This window comes from Pongo pygmaeus, chromosome 15, assembly GCF_028885625.2.
Source record: "Pongo pygmaeus isolate AG05252 chromosome 15, NHGRI_mPonPyg2-v2.0_pri, whole genome shotgun sequence".
Classification (NCBI taxonomy): domain Eukaryota; kingdom Metazoa; phylum Chordata; class Mammalia; order Primates; family Hominidae; genus Pongo; species Pongo pygmaeus.
This window is the reverse complement of record NC_072388.2, coordinates 24625778-24652783: the sequence shown is the minus strand read 5'-3', so window position 1 is coordinate 24652783 and position 27006 is coordinate 24625778. Positions and strand designations below refer to the sequence as shown.

The 27006-nt window shown below is 32.3% G+C and overlaps 1 protein-coding gene across 5 annotated transcripts in view; it reads left to right on the top strand.

Annotated features, from left to right (window-relative positions):
• Positions 1–27006, top strand: part of NOVA1 (NOVA alternative splicing regulator 1) — a 149389-nt gene that overhangs the window by 119880 nt on the left and 2503 nt on the right. For 3 of the 5 annotated variants that reach the window (XM_054448344.2, XM_054448346.2, XM_063651494.1), the window contains 2 exons: positions 3055–3126; positions 26434–27006. The exon at positions 26434–27006 is cut by the window's right edge and continues 2503 nt beyond it. In XM_054448344.2, the coding sequence (XP_054304319.1) occupies positions 3055–3126; positions 26434–27006 (645 nt within the window). Of the gene's footprint in view, positions 1–3054; positions 3127–4951; positions 5324–26433 lie in introns of those variants that run through there. The other 2 variants (XM_054448347.2, XM_054448345.2) reach the window with 2 other exon arrangements.

Below are 27006 nucleotides of genomic sequence, written 5' to 3'. Positions count from 1 at the left end.
CATCTTCATGATGTTTATCAGAAATTTTACCAAAGGATATTTAACATGAAACCACTAAACTTTAACTCTGTACAGTAAATGGATGTAAACAGTTTGCTTATAAAATGTTAAGGAAACAGGCCAGGTGCAGTGGCTCTTGCCAGTATCTCAGCACTTTTAGGAGGCCAGGGCAGAGGATTGCTTGAAGCCAGGAGTTTGAGACCAGCCTGGGCAACAAAGCGAGACCCTGTCTGCATAAAATAATAATAATAATAATAACAAAATAAAATATTAAGGAAATAAACAACTTGTACGTTTATATTGTACATTGAAATATTTCTTACGGATTTTTGTTTTATAAGAAATCTGTATGGCTTTATCTGTATGGTTGAGAATAACTATCACACCTGTTCCATTAATTTAATAATCTTTGACAAGTATTACTTTAGTATATTTACATTTAGCTGTTTATGAGAACACTTTTTCTCCTAGTATTTAAAAAACAATCAACTGAAATGAAACTTTCCAGAGTATTTTTATTGTTATAAATCGAATTTATAAAGCAGGGGTCCTTTTGTGCTTAAAAGTATTTATATGAATAATAGCTGGAAAACTCGTCACATCTTTATTTCATTACATTTTCATTATTTTAATCATTTAAACTAAGAAAATATAGAGACAACTTACTGTAACATTTCAACACTCTTACAACTTGAAACCCAAACTTAGGTAATTTTTACTTGTTAATTAAATATATTAAAATGTGACCTCTTAACAGATTGTGATGTTTACCAACCAAAACTTTAATTATCTTAGGCACATTGATATTGTCTAGAAATTTAAAATCATTGATTTTATTCCTGTGGGAAAGAAACAGCATCACAATTATTAGGGATAATTTTGATGAATGTAAGTTCTATCAATTATTAATACATGTCCAATATTTTATATATATGCCAAGCAAAAAGAAAGGGAATAAAAATTGACAGATTGTATTAATCTAAGTGATTACAAATTCTGAGCCATTTGATATTAAATTTTAATTTTAATTAAAAGTTCAATTTGCAATTAAACTTTTTCTACATGGTTCTTTGCAGTTAAGACCTTGTTGAGAATTTGTATGCAAGACAAAGTGGATGTCATATTAAACCTGTAGTACTTCAGAATTATTTTCCATTAGGTAGTACTTCTAATGGAAATAGAAGAGCTCAACACACATAGAATCGTGCTTCTGTAGGTTAATCAACATGGATTCTAACCTATATTGGGAGAAATGATCTCTAGATTTATTTAACACGTACTTAGTCACCAGACTCATTATGAATCTGAGATTAGTACAGAACAGATTTTTACATGTATGTTAACTCCTCCCAGGTATCCTCTGTAGTAACAGTTGTAACCAATGGTAGAAAAATAAAACCTTTACTGTTCAATTCATAGAACATTCGTAGCATGGAGTCATTAGCATATGTCTCAGCAAAGTATTGCATGGAAAATAAAATATTAAGGAAATTTTTAATGATTGGAAATGAAGTCTCTTGAGAAATAGCAAGAATTAATTATAAAAAACAAAAATAGAAAACAAAAGATTTAAAACTTTTTTAAAATTTTGAGGATTTACTGATTACTGTAGCTGTCCTACCCCTTTTTTATATGATTTGGTAAAAATCTTGGTTTGACACTATTAGTTGTAGGTTTCCTAGAAGTATAGGTTTTAACTTTAGAAGAATCAGGAATTATTTGAGGAGTAGACTATGTAAAACATGGTATGATGTTAGAAACAGTAGTATTTTGTTACTGGAGGGCAGTGAATTAACCAGAAGCCTGGAAATTTCTTATTCTTTTTTTTTTAATCTCTTAATGGCTTTATTGTACGCAAATTACAACTTTTGAAATGTTAAATGCAAAAATATGACTTCAAGTAATTTCATCTGCTTTTCCTGACACTGCTGAACCTTTAAAGTTATGCTTTTGCTCATATCTGAGTAATTTTGACAAATATATATTAATATAATATAAAACATAATGTCCATATACAAGTGTATCTTTAATATAAAAACCTATCCCATTTCACCTGTTTAGAAATATTATCTATTGAGGACGTAACATAAGCAATGCTATTTTGCTTGGTGAACATATGACACTTAAAAAAATTCTTAACATCTTACACTTTTAAGGTTTTTCTATTAGACATAAGAACTTTTTTAAAAATTTTAATGAATTGTTCAACATGTGTAGATGGCCTTATACAACATATTATATATATAAAGTGTATATGTTTAGAAGTGAACAATAAATATGATTCCTAATATTTTTGTGTTTATTTTTAACACAGCTGATGATGCTATATTATACTCTTCATCTATATTAAATTTACTCTTTAAGATAAATAATAAAAATATTATGATAATTTGTTAGAATGCTATTAGTTACCTGTTTATTAATATGAGGTTAATGTTTACATTTTCAGACGGGCCTTAAATTTATTAAAAATTAATATTTTAGAAGATAATGTGATATTAAGAACTCAGAACTTCAAATTTAATTGCTTTTAAGTATGGATCCCTAAATTCATGTGGAATCAACTTGTTGGTGATGTTCAACATATTAAGTAGGTGGATAATTTTATGCCAAAGTAAACTTCATTTCACCACTTCTTCAAATCTCCGACTGTATTCATTGATAGGAAAGTGACTCTTTTGGTTTTATTCATTGAACTTCTTGAATTTTTTTTTTTTTTTTTTACATCTCTTTTCCCCAAGAAAACAAGAGGGAAAGAAATGAACTACTATTCATGAATATGGTCAGGATACTTTTAGTACTCATGTGAATTTTTATCAGTCACCATCATGATTTCAAGTCATGAATTTATTTTTACATGCTTATGCATGCATGTTTACATGTATTAGTTACTTAATTGATGTTAAAATCCATTAAATTCAAATGAATAGGAGAAAAATTTGTTCATAGGATTTTGTTCTCGTTATATTACATTTTATTTTATTTTGTTTTATTTAAATAATCAGTTTAAGGCTTATAAAGGTTGATTTGCTCCTGAACTGCTTTGTTTCCCAGACATTGCCATCTTCCCCAACTACCACCAAGTCCTCTCCATCTGATCCCATGACCACCTCCAGAGCTAATCAGGTACAGTATCATCCTGTCATCTACACCATACTTTTCACGGGTGATTGCCTGCAAACTGGAGAAAAAGATAATGGTGGGTTAAGGATTTATTCGTTCATTCACATATATGCACCATAGTCAGATTCCAAATAACCTAAGAAAGAAATATCAATTATTTCTAAAATTTTATATGCATTTTTAATTTTAGATAACAAATACTATATTCAGATATTAAACTACTATAATTTTTTATTATTTTTCCTTAAAATTGTGACTACCTAATGGAGCACTGAAGGCTATTTATTGAATTGGTATTTTTAATCTCCCTTATTGTATCTTCCTAGAATTTTTCATATGTAAGTTAAGGATATCATATATGTAAAAAAAAAATGTATAAATTGAGCAAAGGTATATCTTTAAAAGTGAATGCAATTTTATTTGCTTTTTATTTGAGACAATGCCTTATGATGTAAACAACTTTCAACTATTGATGAAAAGCATTTCTAGCAATCTAAAAGAAACTGAAAATTGGTATTTGTGGTAATTTTAATGTTTAACAACTCAGGAGATGGTGTTTTCTTAGTATTTTAAAAAATTCTAAGCATTTTCGTTGCTCTGCTGACAAACTTTGCAAGTAGAATATGTTTTACTAGTTTGATTTATGATTGTTTTGGTACTATTTGTAGGTCATTCTTCAAAAATGTAGTTATTTTTGACAAATATAAGAAGATTATCTAAAATATTTGTGTAATTCAGAGCCATACTGTAATTTGACAATGTTAAATAATATATTTATTAAAATTATTAAACACATTTTTATTTTGTGTGAGTTGAGCTTCATTTAGGTGAGAAATGTTATTTTCTTTAATATTTTTGCTTGTTTTAATAATAAAAGGCTTTATGGGGTTATTTAAATGTTAAAGATAAGCTTATCTGTTTAACATATTTTTCATATAGCTGACTAACAAATTATTAACTTTGAACTATATTTGCTAAATATATTAAATGTGGCCTTTGTGTATTATCTAATATAAGACTATCAGAACTATTTTGCTGATTTTTTTATCCTAATACTTTTGCAACCTGAAGAAAGATTTAAATATAATAACTGGAAGCAAAACTAACATTTAGGAAGATATTTTATACTACAGGTTTGATTTTCATTTTATGCAATAGCGTTCCCTTCAAACAAAAGCATTTTATAATGCAAACATTTTTAGGCCCAATAAAGTGGTTAGTAACGTACACATCTCCAGTGTTGTAAAACCCAACACTTCTCTTTGAAGGAAATGGTATTACATAAAGTGACAACCAAGCTTGTATTACAAATGCATGAAGTTTAAAAGTATACTTACATTTTTACTCTACATACCTTATCTTTTACAGAGTTTTAATTATATGGTATAAAAACCTTTTAGGAAAACAACTGATTTTGTGTTTTTAATATTTCTTTTGTACTTTATAGTTCAGTCTTTTCCAAATGTAAACATGACAAACACAACCACAATACAAATAAAACAAATGATTTTTCTCAAGGTAAAAAACCTTGGATCTAGAAAAGAAAACCTCCTTAATAATTTTGCCTTTGAAGCTAAATTTGTATTTTCTTTCATTTATTCTTATGTGAACTTGTGAATCTTTATAAAATGGTTTCTTTAAAAGGCGAATTATATATTTTAGTTTACTAATGTTGTATTTTACCCTCTAGATAAAGTACTACATTTACCCTTGCCAAATCTAAATTTTGCTGTTTTGAAATAATAAGTCATTTGTAATCTTATATTGTGTCCACTATACTCTGTTATATTGTTACTTATACTCTGTTTTCTTCTGTTCTTGTACAAAGAAGCATAATATCTCCTGGATATCTGAAGCAAGATATAAGAGAAGAACAAAACAAAATCCGTAATTCATTGAAAGAATTGTTATCATCAATCTTTCATATTATTAATACTTTGTAATTATTTTCTCCCCAACAGTATTTTCCAGTAGATTCTAATCATGTGGTAGGGCAGAAGGAAATGTGTTTTTTGCTGTTCATTTGTTTCTTGTCGATAGTCTTGATTAATTTAGCTTTGCTATACTGACTTATATCTGGAAGTATACAACCAAGATAAGAAAATAGGTTCTAATATGATCATCTTAAGCTAATTGTAATAAAAAGAACTAATGGATTGTCAATATTCAGAAAACCAAAAATAAAAAATACAGAAAACTATTCAAGGAGTAAGTTTGATCTGCATTTCCAATATTTAAAAATACTTTTTATTCTTTTAAAAATGATGGCGTGTTTCAGTACGTACCGAATTTTACTTTATTAACCTTGAGACCCCTTAACACGTTTCCATAGGTCAGACTGACAGACTCTGACTACAATGTTGTCCTATAATAATTTCCTCCTTAAAACTGAAAGACTGTATGAGAAGCCTTATAAAATGATGGCATGGTGGCTCACACCTGTAACTTCAACACTTTGGAAGGCCGAGGCAGGAGAATCACTTGAGGCCGGGAGTTTGAGACCATCCTGGGCAACATAACATAGCCAAGACCCTGTCTCTAAAAATGTATACATTTTGAAAATTAACTGAGCATGGTGGCACTTGCCCATAATCCTAGCTACCTGGAGGCTGAGGCGGAAGGAGTGCCTGAGGCCAGGAGTTCGAGGCTGCAGTGAGCCATGATCATGCCACTGCTCTCCAGTCTTGTGTGTTACCTTAAGTCTCAGTTTTCCCGTCTGTGAAATTCAAATAATATCGCCTCATAGGATTGACATAAGAAATGAAGAACAGTTACCTCTTCTTAGAACAGTGTCTTGAATGTAATAAACATCATATAAATGTTAGGTTATGTTTATTTAATTTCTTATCTGTCAAGTGATAATGAAAAAGATTATTCTCTAACGTAGTAAATAAAAAAGCAAATGGCTTATTAAAGCTTTTGAGTTTTGCCTTTGGAAAGATTCTAGTATTAGTATTGGCTGTTTTTTCAACTCTAAAATATTTCTGTAATTAAAGCCTGTCTGCTTTAAACTACTTTACAATTATTTTCTAGTAAGAATACTCAATTACTTGTTGCCTAAAAGTACATAAAATTGCTCTTCTTCCCCTACTGAAGAACTGTTATAAGAACTAACAGTTTTACAACTTGTATTTCTGTGCATGTGTTTCATATTATACGGTACAAGTTTGATATTTTTCTATACATGGAGTTTTAAATATGAAGCAGATATAAAGATATAGCAAATAGATCAAATTATTTAAAGCAACATGTTTTAACTTTCAAATAAAACAAACAGAATCAGTAGTGTTCAATTAGTTCTAAGTTATTAATACTAAGTTACTCAGTCACTCCATTAAGATTCAACAAAATGGTTTTGTTAATCAGTGGTACCAAAATTAAATTTTGGTTTTAACCTTAGTCCTTGTTAGCTCTCCTGGAATTTTTCTGAAATTTTATGAAAAGAATAAAAGAATGATTTCAGAAATATGTGTTTATAAACATTTGTTTATTTACTGATAAGTTTGAAATTATAAGCATTTATCAAATTGTATAAAACACATGAAAATAGGTAGCTCATATATAGTACCCTTACTATGGTTGCAGAAAAATAAAAATAAAAATAATTGGTCTCACTTTAAATTCATAACCACAAGTCACAAATGGATTCTTAATTCTGTCATTCATAAGCTCATTGGCTTTCTTATTCTCTTATTCTCTAGATGACTATTTCACAAGTTCTCCTCTCTTTTCAATCCTGTATTAGTTGTCTATTGCTGTATAGCAAATTACCACAAACTTAGTGGCTTAAGCAACACACATTTATTTTCTTATAATTTTCTGTAGGTCAAGAGCCCACTCATGACTTAAGCCAGGCAGGCTGAGCCCTTTGCTTGTGACCTCACAGGGCTGCAATCAGTGTTGGCTGGGCTACATTCTCACCTATAGGTTTGACTAATACGCGTCCCTGTTCATCCAGGTTGTTGGCAGCATTCAATTTTTGTGAGGGTTTTTTTTTTTTTAACCTGTTTGACTGAGGGCCACAACTTATAACTGGCTATTGGCTACAGGCAACTCTCAGATTCTAGAGGCCACCCACAGTTGCCTGCCACAAGACCCTCTCCACAGGACCTTCAAAACTTGGCTGTTTGCTTCTTGCAAGGCCAGTAGGAGAATCTCTCTACATTGTGTGCCAGCAAAAATGGAGTCTTATATATTGAACCAAATCACAGGAGTAACGTTCTCACCACCTCTACCCTACAACATAATTTAATCATGCTAATGACATTGCATCACTTTTGCCATATTCTTGTAGTGAGAAGTAAGTCATGTGTCCCACTCACACTCAAGGGGAGAAGATTGTACAGGTTGTAACACCAGTGGGTAGAGATCACAGAAGTTTTCAAAGAATTGTCCCTACCACAACCCTTACAATGTTTCTTGCTTCTTATTCTCTCCCAGCTAATGACCTTACTTCCTTTCCTACTTCAGTGAGAAAATTGCAGCAATCAAAAGTGAACTTCCACAAACTCATACCAAAAAATACTTAATGAAGCAGCATTTATGCCCACATAGTCTGCCTTCTCATCAGTTACTATAGGTAAATTTTCCCTGCTGTTGTCTAAAACCATTCATTTCAGTTGTCCATTAAACCTCATTCTTCCTTTACTCAAGAACATTCCTGCAGCAATTCTACCTTCTCTGTCTTCTTTTTCTGTCAAGTTTTTGCTCTCTACAGAATCATTCCCATCAGTGTGCAACTGTTTTTTCTCTTCTCTTAGAAAACCAAACAAAACTTTCTTAATGTCACTTCCCCCACCAGCTAATGCCCTATTTCTTCTACTCCTTTGTAGTAAAACTTACAAAGTATTATCTCTACTCTCTATTTCCCAGTGTCTGTATTCCCATTCTTAAATCCACTTCAGTCAAATTTTTGCCTCTGCCATTCCACCAAAACTCTTTGCCAAGGACATCAATGAGGAGCACTTTGCTAATTCCAGTAGTCTGTTATTAGTCTACATATTACTTTATCTACCAACAGTATTTGTTAAAATTTATCACTTCCACCTCCTTGGTATACTTTGTTTACTTGGCTTCCAGGATACTACACACGTTTGGTTTTCCTCCTGCATGGGTCCATTTTGCTTCTTCTCAGAATCCTTTGCTAGTTTATTCTCTTATTCCTATCTACTTAATGATGAAGTGCTCCAGGTCTCAATACTTGGGAATTCTTCTGAGTCTTCTTTCTCCATTACCTTGGCTTTTATATGCTGACATCTGTAAAATTTATGTCTCCACTGTGGGACAAATATACTGTTATCTTAGTCCATTTTGGTCCATTTTGTGCTGCTGTAACAGAATACCTGTGATGGTAATTTATAAAGAACAGAACATTTTTTCTCACAGCTCTGAAGGCTGGGAAGTCCAAGATCAAGGCACTGGCATCTGATGAGGGCTTTCTTGCTGTGTCTTGAAATCGCAGAAGACAGAAGTACAAAATGGGGATGAACACTGTGTTCCTACATGGCAGAAGAGGAGAAGAGAGAAAACTCAACTCCTGAAAGCTCATTTTGTAGTGTTATTAATCAAGTCCTCATGACTTAAACACCTCCCAAAAGGCCCCACCTCCCAAAACTGTTGCATTGAGGATTAAGTTTCCAACACATGAATTTTGGAATGGACAAAAACATTTAAACCATAGCAACCATGAACTAAAGAAGCTTAATCTTTATTATTCCTCACATATGCAGAATTATTACCTAATTTTATGTTCATAATTTTAAATTTTGTTTTCCCAAAGATGTCCTCTAAAATTGTATATGCTTCAGGCCCCACATAACTTGTGTTCACCTTTATCTCTGGTCCAGTTCTCACAGTGAAACTCCAGACTATGTCCAGTTCCCCACTCAGGCTTTCCACTTACATACCTAATTGACATCTTAAATGCAGTAAGTCCAAAAACTACCCCAACCTGTTCCTTTTAAAATAGCTCAGTTTTTTATTTCTTTGCTGCCACCTGAAATAGTTTACCATTTCGCTGAGTAAAAGCCAACATCTCTAAAATGGCCTTAGTTAACTTATAAGAAAAGGCCTTTGCCACATTATCTCTTTATTTCCTGCCACTTGCCTCCTCACTCATGTTGGCCCAACCACATTGACATTTGTTGCCCCTTGCAGACATCAGGCATACCCTCACTTCAGTATTTTTCTCTTGCTTTTTTCTGCATGAAATTCTCTTATCATAGAGATCTGCTTGGCTAACATCTTCATCGCTTTCTAGTCTATTCAAAATTCACCTTCTCCGTAGGACTTACCTGACCTCCTTATATGGCAACCTGGCCTCCCCCTTCCCCCCCGTACTCCTGATTCCCTTTATCTTACTGTTTTTTAAGCTTTTTTCCATGGCCTCATGAATACTGTATACTTGGCTTATTATCATGTGTATTGTGTATTGTGTTTCTTACTCTCCGAGTAAAGTAAATTGCAGGAGGATAGGGTTTTTTCTGTTTTATTCTCTGATGTATGTGAAGCACTAGCCTGGAGCATAGTAGGTCCTCAGTAAATATTTGTTGAATGACTAGCATTAGTTGAAAGAATAGGCTTACAAGTCTATATGTTCTAAAATTCTTTTTTTTTACAATATTTGAAATGAAATTTTGCATAGAATTCTCTCTAAAAATATAAACCAACTAGAAAAGAATACTTTTAGTTGAATGAAGAGATTAAGCTAAAAGAACATAGCCTTCTTAGCTTGACGTCTATTTTATGCCTTATAGAATTCAGAGCACAATTTGAAAACCAGCTGGGCACTTGTCTCAAATACGAATATTATCATAATTCTCCAACAAAATATAAAAATTAGGGCCGGGTGCAGTGGCTCACACCTGTAATCCCAGCACTTTGGGAGGCTGAGGCCAGTGGATCACTTGAAGTCAGGAGTTCAAGACCAGCCTGGCCAACATGGTGAAACCTTCTACTAAAAATACAAAAATTAGCTGGGTGTGGTGGTGTACGCCTGTAATCCCAGCTGCTCAGGAGGCTGAGGCAGGAGAATTGCTTGAACCCGGGAGGCGGAGGTTCCAGTGAGCTTAGATCACGCCATTGCACTCCAGCCTGGGCAACAGAGCAAGACTCCATCTCAAAAAAAGAGAAAAATTAATTTGTATTTCTTTCAGCATATGTGTGAGTAGTGTATTGTGTTTGTGTGATATCAAGATAATGTTCGTCAGAAATATATAAGAAGGTCCTAGAAATATCATGACATCCATTTTTTAATGAACTTATTTTGTTATGTATATTAGATTTGATGTGTTTTGCTTATCATTAGGATGAGAGTTATGAAATTACTGATATTTGATTGTAATTTCCTGTGGCTCAACCTAGTATGTATCATATACATATCAAAATTGCAAACATTCTTAGGAATAAATTGAACCAAAAACACTGAATTCATATTAAGTAATATACAATTGTTATATAAAGGCATGAAACACTCCCTTAATGGATAGACTTACTATAATTTTCGTGGGGAAGATTTAATATAGGAATATCAATCCTTTTTAAATTAAAATATAAATATATTACAATTTTCATCATATTCCCATTTTTCTGGTTTTTGAGAGAGAGAAAATGATTTTAATATTCATATAGAAACAAATCCCTGATAATTACCATCAGTCAACTAATAAAAGAAATATCAAGAAACTAGTAATATTGAGATCAACCAGCATTAAAATTTACTATAAATGTGTCACAATAAAAGTGGCATACAAATAGATGCAATTGATAAATGAAGTAAATAGATATTTCTGAAATAGATCCAAGTAAAGTCATGCATCACGGATATGTTCTGAGAAAAGTATCCTAAGAGATACTGTTGTGTGAAACATCATAGAGTGTATTTACATGAACCTAGATGGTATAGCCCATTACAATACACAGCCTGTTGCTCCTGTGCTACATCCTATACAGCATGTTACTGTACTGAATACTGCAGGCAATTGTAACAGTGGTATTTGTATATCTAAAGATATCTAAACAGAAAAGGTAATGCTTTGGCTACTACATCACTAGGCAGTAGGAACTTTGCAGCTCCATTATAATCTCATGGGACCACCATATATGCGGCCTGTCATTGATGAAAATGTCACAATGCAGCACATGACTATATATGGGAACTTAATGTATGATAAAGAAAAAGTGTGATCTAGGGATTTGGAGAACTGTGGTCTTGAGCCATAATACCTGGCTTCCAATCAAATCTTTGTTACATCCGAATTTTATAATGTGTGAGGCCACATTTTTTTATTTTGCCATGCGTGTTTTCTCATTGTAAAATGTGACTACCTACCTCGCAGAGTTGTCAAGACTTTTAAATGAATGAACACATGAGAAATATTTAGAACACTGCCTGGTCCAGAGTAATATATAAGTGTAATTTTAATTCGTTATTAAAAAGGATGTTTTATTTTATAAATGGTGCTGGTATGTTGACTGTCCACCTGAAAGAAAATAAATTTCCACCTCAGACAATATGCAGAAATAAATCTCAATGCATTCAAGATTGAAACTGTAAGACTATTTGAAATTATGGTGTATGAAATCAAGGATGACTTAAGCAAGGAGGAAATCCAAAACATAAAAAGTTACCAGATTTGAGTATATAAACATTTATTATTTTTGGTATAGCAGAATATGCCATTAATAAGCAAAAGAAAACAGTACATTTGGAAAAAATATGTTGAACACATGACAGTTAATTCGTATCTCGGCTATACAAAGAACTCCTAGGTTCATATGAAAACCCAATATAAAAATGAAAAGACAATTTACAGAGGAGGGAATGGAAATGTCCAATACAGATATAAAAACATGTTTAACTCACCAGTCATCAGGGAAATTGGAATCAACATCACACAGTTGCACTACTTTATATCAGATAGACAAAACTTTATGTTTGTGTATAATACACATATCAGAAATTCAAGATGTGTGTGTGTTTATAAATCTAAAGTGCTGGCAAAGATACAAGAAATAAACATGCTCATACATTGTTGATACAAGAAATGCTACATTACAGCTTTTGAGATCTATCCTGTAAAACTTACTGCACCAATACTTGGAAACAAATAAAAGAACGTATGTGTGATAAAAGTTGGAAAGCAATTTCACCCTTAATCACAGGAGAGTGATTAAATAAATTCTGATATTGCAGAATAGTATGTGGTGAAGCTGTTTAAAATGCTGAGTTAGATCTGCATAAACTAGCCTAGAATAGTGTCATACAATATGAAGAAAATTAAGTTGCTAAGAAACATTTGGCCCTATCTTTAATAGTCAAAAAACTTTGTTCATGTGTTATTAGAGTGATGACAAGGAATATGAAAATCAGTACATTTCCCTTCTTATATCTCTCCTTTGTTTTTAAAATATAACAGAGGATACAAAAGAGAATGGAAAAAAAATCCTTATTTCAGTTGTGGTATATGCAGTGTTTTAAGAGAGAGAAAGCAGTAATTTCCCAAGTGGAAAATTGGTTGTCTTTGACATTACATGTGCATTAAAGCTACTTGGCGTCTTGATTTCCTACTTTTTTGATGCTTTATTGAGGTCAAGAAGACTCACTGGGGAGCGGCTTCAGGCCTAGAGGAAGCACTTACTGGCTGGCAAAGGGAGTGGCAATTGCTTCATATTTTAAAGTTATGCCAAATTAAATGATTGTGTAACATATGTAATTTTATTTATCCTTTAGAGTTAAAACATGAAAAATACTCAACTCTAGCTTTATATCAAAATTACCTATGTAGATTCTTAATTAATAGACCTATTATGAGATTTTGCATCTATATTTGAACAGTCGGATAAAATATTTCATGACACCTCTTGAAATGTTTGGGAAACACTATCACATGATAAGAGCACATTAGTTTATAATAAATTGATAATTGTGTACTATATGACACTGTCTCTTTTTTTTCAAGTGTTAATTCATCGAGACTTTACCATGAAACAACATACATACTTTGTGATTTGAAAAATACTAAATTTGTACAAAAGTTGAAGGGTGGGTATTAGTTTCAGCATTGAGAATAGTTGGTGTTTACTAATTAATACAACCTAAATCTGTGAAGGATTATTATACAAAGGATGATTATCCTTTTAGATATAATTAGTGAATGTGAAGGCCTGGGACATTATTGTATACTACTGTAGACTATAAACACTATACACTTAGGGCACACTGAATTTACAAAAAAAAAAAAAATCTTTTTGTCCATAATAAATTAACCTTAGCTTAATACTTTTGACTATTACTAAGTACAGTTAGAGGTTCTCTTAGAGATTTTTATATGCAGATTACATTAGGAGTTTTGTGGGGTGTTTTTGTTTTTGTTTTTTGAGACGGAGTTTTACTCTTGTTGCCCAGGCTGGAGTGCAATGGCGCGATCTCGGCTCACCTCAACCTCCCGCTCCCAGGTTCAAGAGATTCTCCTGCCTCAGCCTCCCGAGTAGCTGGGATGACAGGCATGAGCCACCATGCATGCCTGGCTAATTTTGTATTTTTTTTTTTTTTTAAGTAAGGATGGGGTTTCTCCATGTTGGTCAGGCTGGTCTTGAACTCCCGACCTCAGGTGATCTGCCCACCTCAGCCTCCCAAAGTGCTCGGATTACAGGCATGAGCCACCAAGCCCAGCCTACATTAGGAGGTTTTAAGGTTTTTTAGCAATTTTCTTGCCAAAAATTATGGATATGATTAAATAAGTGCTTCCTACCCATACTCATTCCATTGCAGACTTCTGAGTTTGCTAGTGTGCTGTAGTGTAGATAGTTTATTATCCACACCAGTGATGGGAATCGGATCTCCCTTAGGGCAAGCTAACAATACCACTGAAAGCAGCACACCAGTAATGTTTTCAGGTTAGTATTATAACACAATATTTGGTAAATATCAGGTTATGTGACCTCCCAAAATCCCTTTTAAATGTATGATTTTATATGAAGACATTTTTAAGTTTATGAAACGCCTAAGACTTTAAGATTGAAGAAAGTGGTACACATCAGGGAAAAGAGTTAATGAAATAGTCGCTCTGTAACATTCCTTTTTTTACATCCCATATATGGCTCAGGGATTGGTAAAATGCATAGAATACTGTGTCTAGTATTGGCTCATACTAGGTAGATTTGCAAGATTCTCTGGACCACTTGGTAGGCAAAGGTGGTTTCTCTGTTTAGTCAAAGTTTTCCCTGCAGCCATAGCTGCAGTAATTCTTGCACACAACATGTTCTCAAGACAGAACGTTATGCATGCCTTTATATAACCAAACCACTTAATGTCTCCTTATTCCACAATGTGTAGTTATCTTCTTGCTTTGTGTATGTGTGTATACAGTTCAATAGAATTTTTCATTTTTCAAGCAAAGCCATATAAAATTGAAAATATCTAAAATAGTAAAATTGGATAGTTATCGAGTTTATTTTAAGCATTTTAATTTTTTTAAAGAATGCTTAGATACATGAATGTCTTCTCATCATTCTCTCAGATAAAAGTAATTTTGCAAAACTGGGGAGTTTGATACCTTCTCGCTTTGGAATAAAAAAAGTGGTTTTCCTTGTTTTGACCTCAGAAATTTATAATTGGCCTTTTTGGTTATTAGTTTTTCTAATTTTTTGTCATTGAATTTTTCCGGAGACAACAAACTGATCATTTTTGTTTATTCTGAACCTAATGCCGTATAATTCATTTTATTGGTGTTTGGCTTAGCTCATATTTCTTATTCAATTACTCTTTAAAAATATTTTTGAAAAAGAAAACGTTCCTTTTTATTACCTGGCTTCAATCAAATTGCCTTTAGCCGAGTAACAGAAGTTTAAAAATTAGTATATTTTTATATATGATTTATGAAATATTATAAATGAACTATTTCACCCTTATATATGAAAAGAATATAGTTTTGTGACTACTAGTACAGTTTGTTAAATTGCAGATGTGTTTCAGTAACCTTTTAAATGTTAATGTTTATATGGTTATTTATGTCAAGTATTAATGAAATACTAATGTATAACATTTTCATTTTCTTAATGACAGTCATTTGGGATAGTAAATAATCAACCTCCCATTACTAGTAAGATACTGAAATATCTTTATTTTATTTTTTAAAATGCGTGTAGCTGGAGGCCAAATTAATGCAGAAACAGAAAGCCAAATACTGCTTGTTCTCCCTTATGAGAGAGAACTTATTTTTTAAAATAAGTATTGCCTTTAGGAAAACTGTTGGTGAAATTAAAATAATAAGAAATATATAATGCACCTAATCAGTAAATATAAAATACCTGTAAGCAACTATAATTTAATAAATCGTTTCAAAAATAAGGCACATCAGACTTTTTAACTAATAATATTTAATTTTAATGGTAAAAATGACAATCAAAAATGTATAAAGGTAAAATAAAAATCCAAATTGTGAAAGTTTTCCTTATAACTTAATTCCCTAGTTACATAAGTTTAAATGGAGATGGATTTTCAAACATAGTTGAGACATTTACTTCCAATGTTATCTTATTTAGTTTGGTTATGTCATAGAGTATTAATCCATAAACAACTCAAAATTTTAAAAAATTCTTTATTCCTAGTTTAACTTTATTTTCTTACATAAAGTGTTCTTTACAAATGGGCATTCAGGTTAAATGCATGATTTTCATTTAAAACTATGATTTTGAATTTTCCTACTTAAAAATTTTAAAATATTTTCTAGATGTTCTTTTCTGTCATTTATCAACTCACTATTTACAGTCATGCGTATTTTACAGTCATTTGCTTAATGATGGGAATATATTCAGAAAAATGCAGCATTAGGTGTTTTTGTCATTGTGCATACATCATGGAGTCTACTTACACAAACCTAGGTATAGCCTAATACACACCTAGGCCCTTGGTGTAACCTATTGCTTCTAAGTTACAAATCTGTACAGCATGTTACCTTACTAAATACTGTAGGCAGTTGTAACATAATGTTAACTATTTGTATATCTAAACATATCAAAACAAAAAGGTACATTAAACATATTAAAAATACAGAATAAAAGATAAAAAATGATACTCCTGTATATATGATACATGTATCACATGTAATATAATATAATATACTCCTGTATAGGGAACTAACCATGAATAGAATTCACAGGGCTAGAAATTGCTCTGGGTGAGTCAGTGATTCAGTAGTGAGTGAATGTGAAGGTCTGGGACATTACTATACACTACTGTAGACTTTATCAACACTGTACACTTAGGGCACACTAATTGTATAAAAATAAACTTTCTTTAATAATTAACCTTGGGTTAGTATAACTTTTTGCTTCATATATTTTTTAATGTTTTTACTTTTTGGCTCTTTTGACTTTTAAACACTTAGCTTAAAACACTAAGATGTTGTCCAAAAATATGTTCTTTTTCCTTATTCTGTACACTGTTTTCTTAATTTTGTTTCCTTTTAGCATTTATTTTAGATTTGGGGGTATGTGTACAGGTTTTTTGCGTGGGTAATTTGCATGTTGTTGAGGTTTGGTGTATGAATGATCCCAGATAGTGAGCGTAGTGCCCGATAGGTAGTTTTTCAACCCATTCCCCCTCCCAACCTCTCCCCTCTGGGAGTCCCAGTGTCTATTGTTGCCATCTTTATGTCCATGTTTACTCAGTGTTTAGTTCCCTCTCATAAGGGAGAACAAGCAGTATTTGGCTTTCTGTTTCTGCATTAATTTGGCCTCCAGCTACATCCATGTTGCTGCAATGGACATAATTTTCTTCCTTTTTACAACTGTATAGTATTCCATAGTGTATATATACCACGTTTTACTTATCCAGTCCACCATTGATGGGCATATAGGTTGATCCCATGTCTTTGCTATTTTGAATAGTGTTGTGATGAACATACTAGTACATGTGTCTTTTTTGTAAAGCGATTTATTTTCCTTTGTATATATACCCAGTGGTGAGATTGCTGGGTCAAATAGTAGCTCTGTTTTAAGTTCTTTGAGAAATCTCCACACTGCTTTCCCCGGTGGCTGAACTAATTTACATTCCCACCAGTAATATATAAATGTTCCCTTTTCTCTGCAACCTCTCCAATATCTGTTATTTTCTGGTTTTTTAATAACCATTCTGACTGGTGTCAGATGATATCTCATTGTGGATTTGATTTGCATTTCTCTAACGATTAGTGATGTTGAACATTTTTTCATATATATGTTGGCCACATGTATGTCTTCTTTTGAGGCATGTCTGTTCATGTCCTTTGCTCATTTTTAATGGGATTGTTTGTTGCTTTTTTTCTATTTAGTTTCTTTTCATTTTGTTTTACTTTTAAAACTTTTTAATTAAAAACGAAGACACAAGAACTAAGACACACATTAGCCTACTCCTACACAGGGATGGTATCATCAGTGCCACTGTCTTCCCTGTCCACATCTTGTCCTACTGAAAGATCTTTGGGGGCAGTAATACACATGGAGCTATCCTCTCCTGTGATGACAATGTGTTCTTCTGGATTACTTCCTGAAGGACCTGCCTGAGGCTGTGTTATAGTTAACTTTTCTTTTTTAATAAGTAAATGGAATACAGTCTAGAATAGTGATAAGTATAGTGTAGTAAATATATAAGCCAGTAACAGTAATTTATCATCATTATCAGGTTTTATGTACTGTACACAATTGTATGTGCAATACTTTGTGTACAACTAGCAGAGCAGTAGGTTTGTTTACACCAGCATCACCACAAACATATGAGTAATGCCTTGTGATAGGACATTAACAAGGGTTACAATGTCGCTAGGTGACAGAAATTTTTCAGCTCCATTATAATCCTATAAGATCACCATTGAATACATGGTCTGTGGTTGAACCAAACTTTGTTATTTGGTGCATGACTGTATATACATTTAAATATTTTGTTATTTTTATTATACCACTGGACTGTAAAACCTATGAAAACAGAGATCTTATCCTTTTTATTTACCCCTACATCCCCAACATTTGGAATTATACCTGGCACGTAGTAGCCACTCAATAAATAATTGTGCAATAAATTCCAGAAATGTGCCAAAATTATTTTTTAATTGTTCTACTTTTGGAGCATTCATTTATTCTGCAGCCTAATTTTGGACAATTGCTCCATTTCCTTTTGTTACACTGCTTTTAAAAAATAAGACAAAGTGTATATGGTAAGAGAAAAAAGCTCATCTGAAATGCAATCTCTATTGCTCCCTTTCTGTTTTACCTGAATATAATTATATACTTTTACATTATTTAACCCAAACTACATATATATGTGTGTGTGTGTGTGTGTGTGTGTATATATATATATACGTTCAACTTTGCATTGCTATTTTCTACATCATTTTATAATTTCATATAGTGTAGTGCCTGCATACTGTCCTTTGTATATGACATTCAGTGTTTTGACTTATGAACACTTATCTTAAAACACTAATACATTATGCAGTGTACTAGTGTTCATTGTACAGTGTACTAATACATTGTACAATGTCCTCTGTTTTGGAAATTTCCCCAGAAGAACTGCAGAAGGACAGAAACAAAGTGAAAGATGATAACCATTTCATAATTTGATGAATACTAAAATATGATTTGCAAAAGACAATATATACTGACACCAATGTTTTAAAAAAGAAAAAGATAATAGTTTACCCCCTCCCTGATTTATATTTGGTTTATTTTTTACTTGATGATCAGTTTTGCTGCTCTACCTTGAATATCTTTGATCATTTTAGAAATTAAATATTTTCATACTTAATTCTTTAATTTTCATTATTTAACAATTTGCTTCACTTTTACTTCCCCCTAAATAATTTCATCTATTCCTATGACTTTAAATACAATTTATATGTTAACTCCCACGTTTCCCCTAGCCTCCAGACCCCTAATCAGCCACTTATTTGGCATCTTCACTTGGATGACTGATAGGCATTTTAAGCTTAAAATGGATAAAATAGAAATGCTTCCATCCTCATCTTTCACCCCTTTTCCACCACCTACTTCAATGAACACAGCCCTATTTTTATTTTCATAGGTATTTTTTACTTTTTAATTTTAATGTTTAATTTACAACATTAAATTGAAAACATTAGTTTTCATTTCAAATATTCAAATATGTTGAATACATTTTTTGCTAATCAAAATTAAGAACTCTGAACATATGTCTTACTATATGTGCCCTGAAAGAGCTGGGCTAAAAAGAGGTGATTTAAAATAATAATGATTTCAAAGAGCTTTTTGTTAACTTGACACATGGATGATGAAGGCTTATAAGCCTTTCATCAATATAACCTCAATTTAGTAAAATCTGGTTTAGTAAGCATTAAGAAGACAACACCCCAAATTATTTTCATTTTTAAATAATGGGCTTTCCTGCAATAGTTTATTATTATATGACCTTCATAGTTTTTTCATAGTTATTTAACTTCTAGTAGTTTTCTTTTTTGAAGTAATTATGTCTAGAGTGCTCATCATCTCAACAGGAATAGTTTGAAGTGCTTCTCTTCTGTTCCTCCTTCACCTAGAAAGCATAGATTTTTTTTTTCTATTTTTCTTATTCCTAAGTTATATCCCTCCCTGGGATATAGTGTTGTATATCTTTAAATTTTGAATAATGTTTCAGGAGCAAAATGAAATAATGTGTTAAATGGAAAGATAAGTAAGTTAAATTTTGTCTTTAGAAAATTGTCTGGGTAATTCAGTGGGGAGTTGAAGGAGGGGTTCATTGAAGAATTTTGAACAGAATTTTCTCATAATGCTAAAATAAAGACTCCTTATCCTCAGTCTCACTAAGTTGCCTGATTTTATAGATGATGAAACTAAAGTGATTTGAGAAAGGTCACATAGCAGAGCCAAGGTAAGACCACATATCTATTAATGGCCAATTCTATATTTGTATTATACTACACTATGCTTTAGATAGGATAAAGTAGTAAGACTGGAGAACAGCACATAATAGGACATATAGATGTAGGGAGCAGGAGAAGTCACAGATAGCTCCTAGGTTTAAAATCCGAGTGGGCAATGAGTGAAAGGTAAAAATACATGAGACAAGGTGGCATGGTATTTTATGAGAGATATTAGACAATGCTATGAAAACTGTTCTGCCTTGGATTTGGTTATCAAAAGTAGATTAGTGGAAAGTTGGAAGAACTGCTTTTTAAATTCTTTTGGATACTTCTATTCATGTAAATCTGTTGTACATATTTTATCAAATCAGTCATTCACACAGGCAGATATTTATTTATTTGAAGTCTATAATCAAAAGAAAGGATACCATTTTTCAATTTGCTTTGTTCAACAATTCAATGTAGATTCCCCAAAAAGGCACATGTATCTCCATTGGATGCTACTAAGTGGAACCTCAGTATCCTAAATTGTAATACATTGGGAAAATAAAAGGCATTTATCTGGTTAGATTATATAGTGTATATCATGGTAAAAAGTAAATTAATCTACGTGTCTTTCCTTACCAGAACTATGATATCTTTACTATTAAGTTTAAGAGATAAAATGAAATATCAGCATTTTGATAGGCAAATAATGCATGATATAACAAGAATGTAAAAATATTTTCAAAGATACTTTTCGGTCAGTTACCAATTATGGAAGCCCTCAAAATTATAGAAATTATCGTAATTAAATTCAAATTTCTTTAAGCAAAAAAGGGAGTTGTATTTCCTCTGTGCTGGCTTTAGACAGGGTTAGATTCAGATGCCAAAAAATGCAGTCTCATTTTTATCTGAGTTAACTTCATTTTCAGTCAGGTTCTTCCTCTTCTCATAATAGTGGTAAGATAGCCACTAGCAATGCCAGGCTGGTGTTCTACTAGATAAGGAGCACAAATATCTCTTTATCTACAAGTTTACCAAATTCTCATGCTCTTGTTTGGCCATCCTGTGTCATGTGCTCAAACCCAAACTAGTAAAGGTTATGGGTGTGAGTATAGCAATAGGTCAGACCTGGGTCATGTTTTTACTTCTAAAGCAAGCTTGTGCAACCTGTGCCCCAGGATGGCTTTGAATGTGGCCCAACACAAATTCGTAAACTTTCTTAAAACTTTTCTGTTTTTTTTTCTTTGCATTTTTTAAAGTTCTTCAGCTATCATTAGTGTATTTTATGTGTGGCTCGAGACAGTTCTTCCAGTGTGGCCCAGGGAAGCCAAAAAATTGGACACCCCTGTTCTAGAGATATTGAAAGATTGTCAGCCTTATCTGAGGCACATACACTAAGAATGAGAAAGGGTGTTTTCCAGAGGAAAACAGGGGCTCTGTTGCCAGAAGAAGAATGATTGGATACCAACTGAATGACTGAGTAAAATAACAGGTATCCACTGTTGATAGGAATTGCTTTGTAAGTGTAATGTCATATGTGTGTAGTAAATATGGCAGCCCTAAATAAAATAATTCATACTATTAATTGGGAGCTCTCAAATTATAGTGGAACTTGTTTTGCATTTACTTCAATATATGGTTTTATTAAATAGTTTATGATTTTTCTGCCATGATAATGAAGAAATATGATGCCTATAGATAGTCTCATTCCTTCATAGCCATAAAACCATCATCAGTTGGAGTTCTTATTTGTTGAAAGAGTAAATATATCTTAATGTCTATTTTTAATTAGAAACATATCAATATTAAAATCAGTTTATGTGGTATTTTAAAAACTCATAGGATTGTTATAGAAGTTCTTTTGTGATTACAAATAGAGAAATTGTAAATTTGTTACTTTTTTCTGAATAACAGTTGATGCTAGCATAATTAGTATAATTGTATTGTTAATCTTATCTCCTTTTTTTTGATAAATAAGTTGTGAGTCTAGAATAAGGAAGATTTAAGTAAAGATTCTTTCAATTTAAAAGTAGTAGTATTAAGCTGGGTACAGTGGCTCACACCTATAATCCCAGCTACTCAGGAGGCTGAACCAGGTGGATCGCTTCAGCCCAGGAGTTCGAGGCTGCAGTGAGCTAAGATTGTGTCACTGTACTCCAGCCTGGGTGGCAAAGGGAGACCCTCCTCTCTAAAAATAAATAAATAAATAAAATTATTGAAGCAGTTCATCACTGCTAAAATGGGTTTAGATTTGAAACAGGAACTGTCCAACACCGAAATAACAGTGACCAAATTTATGGAAATACTTGGTTGTGAAAAAAGAGTGTAAAGACCATTAGGGAAATATCTTCATCTCTCAAGGGTTTTCTTACCTATTCTTTCTTTTTCCAGTTAAACTTTGTGTCTCCTTTATAGCCTTATATACTTCTGTGCAGCACCCTTAAGACTCCTGCACTGATACACACTCATTTTCTACAACTATCTGTAAGCTCTTTAAAGGCAGGAACAATGTCATATATATCCTTTATCTCCAGCTTTCAACACAGGGTTTGGGCCATTCAGTAAGCATTTATAAATGATTAGGTAGATGTTAGCAAATATAATCATAACTCTGAAGGGAAATCCGATTTGTAACTGTCAAGAACATATCTGATTTAGTTTTATACATGTTATACCAAATAATTTGTATGCCGTTGAAGATCAGTTCTTTTCTCCCAAATCTTTAGAAGTAAGAATATGTGTATTTTTGTCAGCCAGAGCATTAGCAGACTTCACCAGTGAAAATGAATCCATGTATACAGTTAGAATTTGCTATTTGTCGTTTCAGTTGGAATTTAAATACCATCAATATACAGACATTTGCTTTGGTAAATGCCTTTATCTAAAAAGTAAGAGAAAATAATCTATCTTACATAATTCTCTTTGCTTCTCCTCTGTTTTTTCCCACCAGTATTCAGTTGTCCACCATCTCAAAGCTTCCATGTTTCTCTCTTTCACTTTTCCTTAACTCTGGCCCGACACTTAAAATGTAAATATAACACTACTGTCCTTGTAATATTATTTAACTGGATTTCAGTTTTTTGTCTCAACTTCTTTTCAGAGAGTCTGTTTCCTCTCTCTGCCCATATTAGATTAATACTGTGTGCATATAGGTATGGATATGTTTTTTAATTATTCAGAGAAAAAAGACAGTGTAAGGCAAAGAGGATTCTCATGTTCTTTTGTCAAAAATAAAAATTGGGTGATAAATGCCTTGTGTAAGCTATTAAGTATTTACTTTTATTAAATTTTGAAAACTTTTTATATTTATGTTTCCATTAATTTTCTAAATTTGGTAGTCTTATACAGAATAGCCTATTGTCTAAAGTTAGAAAATGCTATATATTATAATTACTGAGATGCAAACATTAAGTCTGCTCTTAAGTCATAACACATCTTTAGTTTTTTAATCTTGCCAACAAAATTTGGGGCCACATCAATATTTGATTAAACATTGATTGTGGTTGACAGATTTGTTATTTAAGATTCTTTGAAATGGTTAAACACTAAAATTCAGAGGATAAGTATTAACTACATAAAAGCACCTTTAATATGAAGATAGACATTGTCATATATTTCTTCAATTTTCAAAAATATGGATATTTTTGGGAGATGTTTACTGTCATTAAAAGTTAACACTATTTCAAATTATATATTATTTCAAAGTTTTTGAGTATTGTCCGGGCGTGGTTGTAATCCCAGCATTTTGTGTGGCCGAGGCGGGCGGATCACCTGAGGTCAGGAGTTCGAGACCAGCCTGGCCAACATATGGTGAAACCCCGTCTCTACTAAAAGAATACAAAAATTATCTGGGCGTGGTGGCGCATGCCTTGTAGTCCCAGCTACTTGGGAAACTGAGGCAGGAGAATTGCTTGAACCCGGAAGGCAGAGGTTGCAGTGAGCTGAGATTGTGCCATTGCACTCCAGCCTGGGCAACAGAGCAAGACTCTGTCTCTCAAAAATAAATAAATAAATAAATAAATAAAAATAAAATTTTGAGTATTGAAAAGAAGGAAAAATAAATTGTTTTTTTATTGTTAAAAAAGGCTAATGTTCAGTAATGTAAGTGCAATGCCCACATGTGCAAGTTGTTTTAGATAATAGTTTTAGAGTTAAAAAGAAAAAAACTGTGAAAAAACATATATAATGTGAGACTGATGTGCCATGTAGTAGAAATTAATATCTTCACACATTTCATAGAGTGAATGTTATAAAATTATTAATAAAATTTCATTACCTTTTATTATCAGCCTATAATTAACCTTTTCTGTACTGTTCTTGTGGTTATCATGCAGGAAACCATTACATTGAACAAAACAAAAATGATTACTTATAATTTAAAATAACATAGGACTAGCTCTTTTGAAAGTCTTGGCCGATTAATACATTTTTCTTCATTAAAAATATGTTAAAGCACTGCAGTTTACCCGTACGTGATGTTTTCAATAATGTTACAAAAAGGTTATCATTTTGAAAAGAATTGCTTATTCATAAAAATACAATCATATTTAACATTCAGATACTTAAATCCTTAAAAGTGCATTTTCTCAGTATTTCATGTGTATGGGATAAAAATAAAGATGATTGTAATTCATCTTTATAATTGGTATAGTATATAATCATAGTTTAACTTTCTAATTGTAACACATTAACTTTTCAGACAAATAATTTTGTACAAAAAGAAGTCTGTGAGCAAAATTAACAAATGTTATAAAAACACTTCTCAGTCTATTTCTTGAAACTGAATCCCTTTAATCAGGGAATATGAAGTTTATGTTTAACATTCCCAAGAAAACTTAGACTATTTCTCAAACTTTTTAAGTTCTTGAAAACTTAGACTATTGTCCATAAAATGAAATGATTATATTAATAAATTGTAATGAAACAATTAAATTTCTTTTATTACTGTAAATTGTGTGCCTGGAAATAAAATGAGGTTTGTGTGTGTGTGTGTGTGTGTGTGTGTGTGTGTGTGTGTATTATATGTGTAAATATATTTATGAGGTGACTTGGTTTAGAATTTGCAGTTATACTTTCTCTGCTTGCTACCTTCCAGAACAAAATTGCCTGAAATGCATGGCTGTATTTCTTTAAAATATTCTTATCTAAATTTGTGTTTTAAAGATAGCATTAGAGATGCTTGCTAAAAATTAGCTAATGAAATCCCTTATAGAATACGTCAGACAACTAAATGTCCTGCTCAAATTTTAGCACATTTTTTTAGCCTGCCCATTTTAATGTCTGGAACAAGGAAAGCAATTACTTCAGTGCTTTGTCAGTAACACAACAATCACAAGTTTTGACCTACCCAGTGAGACATAAAACATTGTCATATGCGTCATTATGCTTCCATAATATAATTTTAAATGTTAGTATTTAGATTTTAATTTTAGGGATGCTAGAAAATGTCATATTGATTTGATATTTCTTATAATAGTTTTTTATTGTGATTAAATAAGTCAAAATATGCTGATTTTTGTGGCTGGATGTTTCAATACAAATAAAGATGTCTATATGTGGTCATATTGGATTGAGTATTCATGTCACTGCAGTAGTTTTTCAGTATCCTCTGAAAATATGGTAGTACCATTTGGTAAGATGGTAGTAAGCCCTAATTTTAAAAATGTAGCAATGATAGCCAAAAAAGCGAATAATTAGACTAATTATTTTACAAATATAGATAGTGCAGCTAGGTAATATAATTCTTAAATAGGGTTAATCTACCCCAAGCCATTGAAAAATTAAAAATTATTAATTATTTAGAAATAACTCACTATTATGAAGTTATATTTCGTATGTCAGTTTAAATGAAAATGCTAATAATTTTACTGACCTTTATCTCTGAGAACAGTTGTGAAACAAGTAAGCTATCTTTAATAACAAAAAAATTACTGGGTGATAAGGAACATGAAATTAATGTTTTGAAGGGACTCAGGCTTGAACTTTCCTACTGTTATCTTTATTAACTTTGCTTTTTAATTCTGCATTCTTTGTTTTTTAAATGTTTTAGAACAAAGCATTTTTTTAAAGTTACAATAGGTGAAGAATCATCAACAGCATTGTGATTTTTGGAGCTATATAAAAATGTTACCTTTGATGTATAGTTATGATTCCCTCTTGTTAAGATACTGATTTCTTATAAATTCTATTGCAAAATGCACAGTGACTCAAGGAAAAATTTTATTTCATAATTTTGACCTGAAAATTGAGTTTTTCCTTTGAAAATTCTAATTTTACAAGGTAGTTGTATTAAAGTGTGATAAAAGTCATTTTAAAGTTGTGATATTTCTGTCTTTCATAAATTATGTTTAAACTAATTTTCAATTTATTATTTTACTTTTCTAGGATAGCAAAGTAATATAATGTATATGCACAAAACAGAAGTATTATTTATACGTATTTTTTTTAATTACAGGTAAAGATTATAGTTCCCAACAGCACAGCAGGTCTGATAATAGGGAAGGGAGGTGCTACTGTGAAGGCTATAATGGAGCAGTCAGGGGCTTGGGTGCAGCTTTCCCAGAAACCTGATGGGATCAACTTGCAAGAGAGGGTTGTCACTGTGAGTGGAGAACCTGAACAAAACCGAAAAGCTGTTGAACTTATCATCCAGAAGATACAAGAGGATCCACAAAGTGGCAGCTGTCTCAATATCAGTTATGCCAATGTGACAGGTCCAGTGGCAAATTCCAATCCAACCGGATCTCCTTATGCAAACACTGCTGAAGTGTTACCAACTGCTGCAGCAGCCGCAGGGCTATTAGGACATGCTAACCTTGCTGGCGTTGCAGCCTTTCCAGCAGTTTTATCTGGCTTCACAGGCAATGACCTGGTGGCCATCACCTCTGCACTTAATACATTAGCCAGCTATGGATATAATCTCAACACATTAGGTTTAGGTCTCAGTCAAGCAGCAGCAACAGGGGCTTTGGCTGCAGCAGCTGCCAGTGCCAACCCAGCAGCAGCAGCAGCCAATTTATTGGCCACC